The sequence below is a fragment of the Malus domestica genome, chromosome 07 (assembly GCF_042453785.1).
Source record: "Malus domestica chromosome 07, GDT2T_hap1".
Classification (NCBI taxonomy): Eukaryota; Viridiplantae; Streptophyta; class Magnoliopsida; order Rosales; family Rosaceae; genus Malus; species Malus domestica.
Genome location: NC_091667.1, coordinates 20446827 through 20456631, shown reverse-complemented (window position 1 = coordinate 20456631; position 9805 = coordinate 20446827). Strand labels below are relative to the sequence as shown.

The 9805-nt window shown below is 38.1% G+C and overlaps 3 protein-coding genes across 3 annotated transcripts; 1 reads left to right on the top strand and 2 right to left on the bottom strand.

Annotated features, from left to right (window-relative positions):
- Positions 1–866: 866 nt before the first annotated feature.
- On the bottom strand, positions 867–2556 carry LOC139197401 (uncharacterized). The gene is made up of 2 exons (XM_070824768.1): positions 2131–2556; positions 867–1684 (listed from the first exon to the last, which is right to left on the bottom strand). Exons 1-2 carry the CDS (start codon positions 2410–2412, stop codon positions 950–952), a joined length of 1017 nt encoding a protein of 338 aa, XP_070680869.1. The 5' UTR covers positions 2413–2556; the 3' UTR covers positions 867–949.
- A 1423-nt stretch (positions 2557–3979) lies between these two features.
- LOC103439259 (transcription factor MYB17) lies at positions 3980–6695 on the top strand. Its single transcript, XM_008377801.4, has 3 exons — positions 3980–4260; positions 5099–5228; positions 5586–6695. Exons 1-3 carry the CDS (start codon positions 4122–4124, stop codon positions 6319–6321), a joined length of 1005 nt encoding a protein of 334 aa, XP_008376023.3. The 5' UTR covers positions 3980–4121; the 3' UTR covers positions 6322–6695.
- A 519-nt stretch (positions 6696–7214) lies between these two features.
- On the bottom strand, positions 7215–9421 carry LOC103439260 (remorin-like). The gene is made up of 5 exons (XM_008377802.4): positions 9039–9421; positions 8882–8932; positions 8662–8749; positions 8017–8098; positions 7215–7689 (listed from the first exon to the last, which is right to left on the bottom strand). The coding sequence occupies exons 1-5, from the start codon at positions 9235–9237 to the stop codon at positions 7495–7497; spliced, it is 615 nt and encodes a 204-aa protein (XP_008376024.1). The 5' UTR covers positions 9238–9421; the 3' UTR covers positions 7215–7494.
- Positions 9422–9805: the final 384 nt, after the last annotated feature.

Below are 9805 nucleotides of genomic sequence, written 5' to 3'. Positions count from 1 at the left end.
TTTGCAAGATGTCAAGAAGGGTGCAGGAAGGATGTGGAGCGTTGTTTCGGTATCCTCCAAGCTCGCTGGGCGATCATCAGGGGTGCTGCCAGATTGTTTGATGTAGAGTCGCTTCGATCCATCATGATGACGTGCATCATTCTTCACAACATGATTGTGGAAGATGAGTATGATTATGAAGCCGTTGATGAATATGAGCCAGACACGATGAACAATTCAAGAACACGTATATATTGTGCTCATGACGCCACCGATGAGCCCGTGCAACATGAGCCATTAGAAAGGGATGGACGTTACAATGAAAGGATCATCCAACGATATACTGCACTTCAAAGGTCAAATATGCACAATGCCCGCCAACTTGACTTGATAGAGCACCAGTGGGAATTGAGGGGTGCTGACGATACTTAAGTTCATTAGTGTTTGTTTTTATTTGGTGTGTTTATTTTATTTTATGTGGTGTGTTTTTTTAGTTCATTTAGTGAGTTGAAATGTAATTTTATTTTATTTGGTGTTTGTTTTTATTTGGTGTGTTTATTTTATTTTATGTGGTGTGTTTTTTTAGTTCATTTAGTGAGTTGAAATGTAATTTTATTTTATTTGGTGTGTTTATTTTATTTTATGTGGTGTGTTTTTTTAGTTCATTTAGTGAGATGAAATGTAATTTTATTTTATTTGGTGTTTGTTTTTATTTGGTGTGTTTATTTTATTTTATGTGGTGTGTTTTTTTAGTTCATTTAGTGAGTTGAAATGTAATTTTATTTTATTTGGTGTTTGTTTTTATTTGGTGTGTTTATTTGGTGTGTTGATGTTATTTTATTTGGTGTGTTTAAATGTGTTTTGAATAAAGTACTAAGTTCAATAAATTGGAAACAACATAAAGTACTCTATTCAATGAATAAGAAATTACAACCCGAATAAGAAATTACAACCCGAATTGATTGGAAAATTATGGGTTCGTGAATGGATGATAACCATCACCTAACCAATTTGTGGTGCTAGGATGATCTTCTCTTGTCATGCTAGGATAATCTTCTCTTGTGGTGCTAGGACCATCTCCTCTTGCTCTCGCTTCTCTTGCACGCCTCCTTCGCAACACATCCGCTTTCTCTGACTTCCAAAAATATTTAGAGTCTGGAGACTTCCCTTCTAAAGGCTCCTTCATAATGTCACGATCTCGTTCAGCCATTCTTTCTTCTCTTTTATGTTCCCTTTCTTGCCGAAGTAGTTCTCTTTCTCTCTCATCAGCTTCAAATTTTCTCTCAAAAGCTGCAGCTTTTGCATCCTCTCTAGCCTTATCAGCCTCAAATTTAGCCATTTCCCGGGCCAAATTCAATTCACCTTGGCGGGTAAGATCTTCCATATACTTTGCATAATCATTCTTGGAAGCATTGCCTTTTCTCTTTGAAGCCTTCTTACCTTGAGGCCTAATTGGATAACGGGTCGACCCCGACGCTTGTTCAACGGGGGGCGTTTCAGGCACTTCTTCATCATCTTCATCATGATCATGCGAGGCATGCTCAGGTGTAGAGTGTAGAGGGGTGCTGTTCATGAAAACTTCTGGACCGACATGCACAACTCTAAATTTAGGACAATCTTTGACAATATTCCAACATTCAAACCGGGTGAATGTTTTGTTTTTGCTTTTGGTTTTGGCATCATACCAAGCTTGTGCTTGAAGTTCCTACACAAACAAATAATTATAATGAGAATAGGTAACAAATAAATAATTATAATGAAAGTATGTAACAAATAAATAATACAAACAAATAATTATAAATGAAAGTAGCTAACAAATAATTATAATGAAAGTAGGTAACAAATAAATAATACAAACAAATAAATATATTGAAAGTAGCTAACAAATAATTATAATGAAAGTAGGTAACAAATAAATAATACAACCAAATAATTATAATGAAAGTAGGTAACAAATAAATAATACAAACAAATAATTATAATGAAAGTAGCTAACAAATAATTATAATGAAAGTAGGTAACAAATAATACAAACAAATAAATATAATGAAAGTAGCTAACAAATAATTATAATGAAAGAAGATAACAAATAAATAATACAAACAAATAAATATAATGAAAGTAGCTAACAAATAAATAATATATTGTTACCTGATCCGTTAAATTTTCCCCACTTCGAAGATTACCACTAGCTTGTGCCAAGGCGTCTCTCCACGTACTAAACGATTGACTAAGTAATTTCCAACGACTGGACATCGATTCCTTAGTTCTTTGCCCACCCATTTTCTCAAGATAATTGGTATGAATAAGACTCCACATTTCTCGCAACTGCATCTCATTACCCGTAATCGAATCATGAGTAACTTGAACCCAACTAGTACACAACGCAACATCTTCAAGAAGCGTCCAATTCGTACCTGGTTGAGTAGTCATTTTGTTGGAAAAAAATTGGATTGAAACTTTGAAAGAAAGATAGGAATGTGGTTGAAAGTAGTTGAGAAAATATGAAATTGTGGTGTAGGGTAGAAGATAATGAGAAGGTATTTATAGGTGAAGTGAAATCAAAATTTTTTATAATTTTTCATAATTTTTTTTCGGATTTTTAAGAATTTTTTTACATTTTTTTTTAATTTTTATTCACCTAATTAATCTCTGCCGTTGGATTTAAAAAAATTTAAATTCCAACACTCCAGATTGTGCCACGTGTCACAACGGTAACATTTTAGATTTTTAAACTGTTTTTTCTTTTTTTTTTTTAATTTACAAAGCCTAATAACGTGGACCGTTGATCTTAGATCAAACGGATGAAATTAAATTAGATTTTTAAATGTTTTTTACCGTTGGAAATCCAACGGCCCATAAAATAGGACCGTTTCAATCAAACGGACATGAGGAAGCCACGTGGCTTCCCCAACGGTAACTTTTCAAAACTGAAATCGCGGGCCCCTGCCCTGTTTTTTTGTCGGACGACTCGCGCCCACGCGCGCGTGAAACGCACGCGCCTGACGCAGCCCTCGGGCTCTCGGGCTGGCAATCCTCGACGGGCCTGCTCCTCGGGCCTCGCTTGTCGCTCGGGCTTCCATACGCTGGAGGTCATCCCCCCAGCAATTTGCTACTGTTTGACCCACTGGCCCCCGAGCAACCTCCCCCGCTGGAGGTGCTCTTAGGCATCAATTTGCATTAAGACGCCTAATAAATTTCTTTTTTAAATTTCTTATAAATTGAGAAAAAAAATGTAGAGGTAAATGCAAATCCAGGAGTCATATCATGCATGTCCGTACTCTGCAGACTGCATGTCAATGTCTTTGACATTAATGCCGACCAAGTCCTCTCTCTCTAAAATAAATGGATCACACAGTCTTTCTGTGTGAGAATCCAACATAAATGCTTTCACCACCATCTTCCCTGCATTTGGCTTTTCTCTTTCTCTTTGGACTTGGCTTCTTCGCCCTCCTACTTCTTATATACTATCATTCCCACTTATTTATACGGTCACGATTAAATCACGTTAGTATTTTATATTATTATTACTTTTTATCTTATTATTTTTATAAAAAATTAATATAAAATATTAACGTGACTTAATCGTAACCGTACAAAATAGAAAATGTATGAGAAGTGGAAGGACAGAGAAGCCGAGTCTTTTCTCTCTTTCCAGTTAAGTGTAAATGCAAGCCTCAAAAGAAGAAATCCCACCATTACATTCTGCTGCTTAATTTCACCGTTTGATGTCAATGTCTCTCACCATCAATGATCATCTTTTTCTCTCTCTCCACCAAACCCCAAGAATTTAATGCGAAGACAGCTTGAAGCTCGCTGAGCTTGTACTTTCCCTTGCCTTTCAGACGACCCCATCCATAATTCTGTAAACTTTTATTAGAACATCACATTTCCCCTTCTCCTTCTCCAGATAGAGACCAAACCCCTCCAGCATTAACTCTCTCTCTCTCTCTCTCTCTCTCTCTCTCTCTCTCACGTCAAAGATCAAGCCTTTTGTGGAGGCTTTAAATTCGGTTTTTCTTATTCTTGGGATCTTTATTGTTGGTCTTCGGTGAGTGGCGCACTGGTGGCGGTGGTGGTTGGTGGTTGTTTCTCTCTCTACCCCTCTCTCTCTCTGGTTGGGAATTAAAAGGGTGTGAGAGATGGGAAGGACTCCATGTTGTGACAACAAGAAGGACTTGAAGAAAGGGCCATGGTCGCCTGAGGAAGATGAGCTTCTTCTGAACTACATCAGCAAGAACCATGGCCACGGAAGCTGGCGTTCTCTTCCCAAGCTTGCAGGTTCATTTGGGTTTTTCTTACTTTTCTTCTAAATTTTAAACCAAAACCGAATGATATGGAGTTTACAAAAAAAAAAAAAAAAAAAAAAATTGATATGATTGTTAATAACTAAATTATCAATGGTGATTAATGTACTTATTTTTTTTAATAAAATCCTATTTGATTTGCAAATTTTGTTTAAATTTTTTTTCTTCTTAACGTTATCCTTTTAAAAAATATACTGTCTTTTGAGCGCAAAGTTTCTTGCCTTATTGAAACCTAAAAGCCAAAAGTTGGTTTTGTTTGATTTTGTTGCTTTCTCAAGTCAAAGAAATGTGTTTTTGTTTTCGTGTGAAGCAAATAGTGCCTCTCTTTTCTTCCTGTATAATCTCTCTGCTGAGCCAGATAGTTTATTTGTTTAGGTTTAGAGGGACTGTGAGGGATGGGTTTTAAGATTCTGGTCCCAACCCTTTTCGCCTCTTGAGCTAATTGAAATTTTGTTCCTCTTTGATAAGTTAGTAGCATCTGTAATCAAAATTTTTCTTACTTTTATCCATGTTCTTTTCTTCTTTTCCTCACGAGTTAAAATTGTGCTTATTTTCCTCTTACATGCTGAATCTGAACATTTCCCCCCTTTTTAACACTATTGAGAAAAAAAATACAGATATAATCCTTCTATAAGGAGAGAAAAATGTCTAGTGGTTTTGGAGCGTGCCATTGTTAACATTTTGTATGGTTTGCAGAAAAAAAAAAAAAGTATATTAGAATGCTAATTTTTCTTGGACATTATGCTTTAAACATCCTAGGAAGTGGGAAAATTCATGTTACCCAGTCTACCATGGTTTTCTTTTTTCAATAGGTCTTCAACGCTGTGGGAAGAGCTGCCGGCTAAGGTGGATAAATTATCTCAGGCCGGACATCAAACGAGGCCCCTTCAACAAGGACGAAGAGCAACTCATCATACAGCTTCATGGCATGCTCGGAAACAGGTGGTATATTATGCTTCTGTGCTTGCTTTTTAGCCGTGAGACACTGTTTTCGGAGATTTAAAACTGACTCACTCTTTATTAACTGTGTTAAACCACACGGGACATTAAGTCCACAAAGAAAATTAAACCTGCTTTACTTCTCTAAACAGATGAAAAACGGTAGATTTATCATTTGCCAATGATTGGCCCGGATTCGATCAATTGATGCTTGTGGTTTTATAATCTTATTGGATGAAAAACACTGGGAAGTTTTACAACTTATGATCTGATTGGAAAATGTCTTATATGCAGTTAATCTGTTGTAGAAACTTTGTCCTGCTTCTAACTCTCTTTTCACTTGTATCGAACAATTTTCAGGTGGGCTACTATAGCTTCTCAGTTGCCTGGAAGAACTGACAATGAGATCAAGAACTTATGGAACACGCACCTGAGGAAGCGCCTTATCGCCATGGGGATTGATCCGCAAACACATGAGCTTCTTGCCTCTAACTGCTTAAATCACAATGCATCTGCTTCCGCGGCCACCCGTCACATGGCACAATGGGAGAGTGCCAGGCTTGAAGCTGAGGCTAGGCTTTCCAGGGAGTCATCAATCTTCAGCCATGCTCCAGAGAAATCTGAGTCTGACCATTTTCTGCGCTTGTGGAACTCCAATGTTGGAAAATCATTCAGAAAGCTTACGTGGGATAAATTTGCGTGCCAAAGCCCCATTTCTCAGGCATCTTCGTCGACCAAATGTGGATTGCTGTCAGCCGTGACAACAGAAGTTGGCAACAACTTAACAGGGTCATCAACCATGGCAGGCAATCAAAATGAAGATTTGGCATACAGACCTTTCTTGATCAACACTGAAGATGTAGAATATAAACCCTTCCAGTTCAACACTGAAGAGGAAGGGCACAAACTCTTCCAGTCCAACACCGAAGCGGGGGAATTCAAGATCTGCCAGTCTAACACTGAAGACAGGATGACGGGGTCTGTCTCCTCGTGCTCAAATGATTTGGAGAACTCATCCGATACTGCACTACAGCTGCTGCTGGATTACCCAATTAACGATGACATGAGCTTCTTAGAAAACAATGCGGATGACTAAGCAACAACCCCTGCGAGGTTGGCGCCCAATTCTTTCATTTGCCCCCTCTGAATCAGGCGTCGAAACTTCTTTTGTATTCGAATCTGCTGCTCGAATTTTTGGTGGTGGTTTTGTATAAGCCGTCGATTTAGTTAGAGAGCTAAGATGAAGGGTCCTGTGCTTAATTTTTGGCTTACAGTTAGCGGCAGTGCTGTTACCACTTAGTAGGGTTTCCACAACAAACCTAGTTTGTTCAGGATCCAGTATATATAGTACATAGAGATTCCTCAGTCGTTTGAGACATAAATTAACTAGTTAAATCTTGCTTACTTTGTCTGTAATGGCATATGTAATTTAGATGCTAATATGTACAAAGTTCCATGTTTTTTTGGTCATTCTGTAATCTACAACATCATCATACCATTCAATGGTCTAAGAGCACACCTAGTGCTCGAGAAAAACTTGCCTAAACTCGTGACTCTTGCACATAAGCTCACATGCCACTCACACGGTAGAGCATGTGTGAGACTCGTTCCCTTTGCCTACGCGGACATGTGAGATTCATCGCATGAAAAGATGTAAGCAAGTTTTTTCACCATGTACTCAGCTTTAAATTCGTATGATTCCTTTTGCAAGCTTGTTATTTCTCACTTGGTGTTGGCCAACTAAGATTCTGACCTGGTCTGTTATATGTGTAATGCCTGATTCTGAGTTTGGATCTGCTGGCAGCTCAGTGTAAACTGCAGAATCCAGTGGTTAAGTTTTAAGAAAAACACATTTCATAAACAGTTTTAGGGATGAATGTAAATTTTCCAACTTACCGCGCAAGAAAATCAAAGATCCGTAAACAATCAGCATTGCCGAGAGCGAAACAAAGATCTTATAAAATATGAAGAGAATACAAGGTAGGAATATGAAAGATGAATAGTGTAGAATTATCCCATTACTAGAAAAAGCTTCCTGAAACAAATAACTAACTTGGAATTCACAAGTCAAATAGATTTCCTATACACACATAGACGAGAAAGAACAGTTGCTGATTTTGTATCGGTCTTCACATAATTTAAAGAACACAATGAACAAAACAAATCAACTCAGAACCCCAAAATGCAAAAAGAGCAAACAAAAAAGATATACACATGACAAAACCCAGAAGTTCCATAGATTGTTTTCAAACCGGTTCAAAGCACTACTTCAAAAGCAACCGAGGAACTTCTTTGGAATGCTTCCGGTCGCACGGTACTTAGCAGCGGTCTCTTCAGCCTTGAGAAGTTCTTCCCCTTTCTGGGCTAAAACCATTGCTCTCTTTTCATCTGCTTGTTTCTGCAGTAAGGCAACTTTGTTTTTCATTTTTTCTGCGTACTGTGCCTTTTTCTTCTCCAATTGTTCCTGAATACCAATTGACCATTGACATTAGTAAAGTTGAATTAAACTGAAATGCCTTGTTTCATGGAGTAAAGAGAATGTGCTTCTTGCTCTTTTTTGTTTTAAAACTACGGAGAGCGGGATCCGAACTTGCAAAACTGAACTTAATTTGAAGTGTGTATAATTTTCAGGTTAAGAAATTGTCCTCAGGAAATCAATAAAAATAGCCCACCATCCCACGTTCCAGCATTCTAATCATGAAATAATATTAAAAATGGGGTGTTGGATGGACCATAAAATCCAATATTCCACGGATATACCTAGAACAAAGTGTAAAAACAGATGTTCTACCTCGATGCTTCTGAGTTTGGCTTCCACAGCTGCTTTCCTGCTGCTTTCCCATGCAGTAACATCAGAAAGCTTCTTTTGGGCCCTGTATTCACAGTTTTATAAGCCATTGGAAGAAAAGGATCACCCACAAAACAACATTATCAAACTTATCACAAGATGCAGCTCTTCTTTCGAAGAAGCATTGACTCAATGGTTTTTTTTTTTTTTAATATGGTTCAACTTCGCCTGAGAATCGAACCTAAGACCTTTCAACTTCGACTTTGGTGAGAATCGAATCTAAGACCCCTCACTTACCAGTGAAAAGAAATACCTCTAAATCATAGTACTAAGTGGCCCAATGTCTTTTTATATAAAGAATAAAGAATTTACTTCCCGTATTTTCAAGACGTTATTCTATTCTAAACTACTCTAATTTAGAAGAAAGACAGTTTTTATTTATTTTCCTCAAATTAATTACTACAATTCAACCATATTCTAAATCCAATTATCCCACTTGACTTATAGGAATCCAAAATCATGGCATACATATATTGTGGGTAGAAAGACATTAACACATATTAAAAAATCATTAACAAAGAAAGCAGTGCTATCCGTGCATCCATTTTTATTTCCCTCACACCCCATGAGTGAGAAATTAGCCCTTACTTGTTCTCTGCCTTAGTTTTTTCACTTTCTTCCCATGCCCTGATAAAAGACATACTCTTTTCTTTCTCCAGTCCTGCAAGTGCTATATCTGAAATTTAAAACAAATTGACAAGAAATTTTTAGTTGTCACTAATTCAAGTGTTATAATACAAGTCGAGGACATAATCAAACTTCAGATCGAACATCATTTCACAAATTCAAATTAACATCAATTACTCACCTCTGTCAATTGATCCTCCTGATGCCTTTTTCACCAGAGTTTCCGGAACCTCTGTTAAAAAAGTAAAAACATTTCACCGCAAATGCACTACAAAAGTTTGTACCTTTTTACTGTTCACTGCTTTAACTAAGGAGAGAAACGCAGAGACTTCACTTACTGTTAACTACGGCGAGAGCCTTGACATCATCACCGCCCTTAACATCCACATCACTCCGCGGAACCACAGCCGCCTTCTCCTCAACCGCGACGTCGCTAGGGGCCGAAGCCAGCGGAGGCTCAACCTCTAGAGGCCGCTCCACCGGCAGAGACGGTTCTGCCTCCTCCTTCCTCCGCTGCTCCTCCATCGTTGCTCCCATTATTTCTTCAGACAAAAAAAATATCTTTAACGGATAACACTCAAAGAGTTAATCGCAATACGCAACATCACGTCCAGCGGTGTCCATCATTTATATTAGGGAAGAGAGAGCTCAGTGGACGCGAGTATTATTAGCCGTTGGTTTAGTAGACAGCTGGATCCGACGGTGAGTGTGCGTTTTGTGTAAATGCTATAGTTCGTGCCGACAGGTAGATTAACTGACACGGAGATGCCACGTATGCACTGTTGAGATATGATCATGTCGGCAAGGGCGTGGGAGCGGAACCGACAACGTTTTGGGTCGGGTTGTCCTTTCTTTTTCCTTTTTCTAACTTTGACCTTAGTCAATTTCCATAATTCCATACTTTTTCCAAATTTCCCAAAATTCGTTTAGCTATGTATTGAGTCCAATTAGTAATTACAACGGTTCATGAAAACTCAACCTCCACTGGATTTTGAAAAGATTTCCAACCCTAACCAGAATGGTGCACAAGGTTCTAAAAAATGCTAGGCGTTAGTCGAGCGGTAGGTCAGAGTTTAGCGTTTAGGCGGTTAGGCATGGCTTAAGC

Excerpts from the sequence above, each read along its gene's own strand:
- LOC103439259 (XM_008377801.4), top strand. The coding sequence starts at position 4,122 with ATGGGAAGGACTCCATGTTGTGACAACAAGAAGGACTTGAAGAAAGGG. Across the intron at positions 4,261-5,098 it reads TTCTCTTCCCAAGCTTGCAG|GTCTTCAACGCTGTGGGAAG; the intron begins GTTCATTTGGGT and ends TTTTTTCAATAG. Across the intron at positions 5,229-5,585 it reads CATGGCATGCTCGGAAACAG|GTGGGCTACTATAGCTTCTC; the intron begins GTGGTATATTAT and ends AACAATTTTCAG.
- LOC139197401 (XM_070824768.1), bottom strand. The coding sequence starts at position 2,412 with ATGACTACTCAACCAGGTACGAATTGGACGCTTCTTGAAGATGTTGCG. Across the intron at positions 1,685-2,130 it reads GGGAAAATTTAACGGATCAG|GAACTTCAAGCACAAGCTTG; the intron begins GTAACAATATAT and ends TTGTTTGTGTAG.
- LOC103439260 (XM_008377802.4), bottom strand. The coding sequence starts at position 9,237 with ATGGGAGCAACGATGGAGGAGCAGCGGAGGAAGGAGGAGGCAGAACCG. Across the intron at positions 8,933-9,038 it reads GGCTCTCGCCGTAGTTAACA|AGGTTCCGGAAACTCTGGTG; the intron begins GTAAGTGAAGTC and ends CTTTTTTAACAG. Across the intron at positions 8,750-8,881 it reads AGGAGGATCAATTGACAGAG|ATATAGCACTTGCAGGACTG; the intron begins GTGAGTAATTGA and ends TTTAAATTTCAG.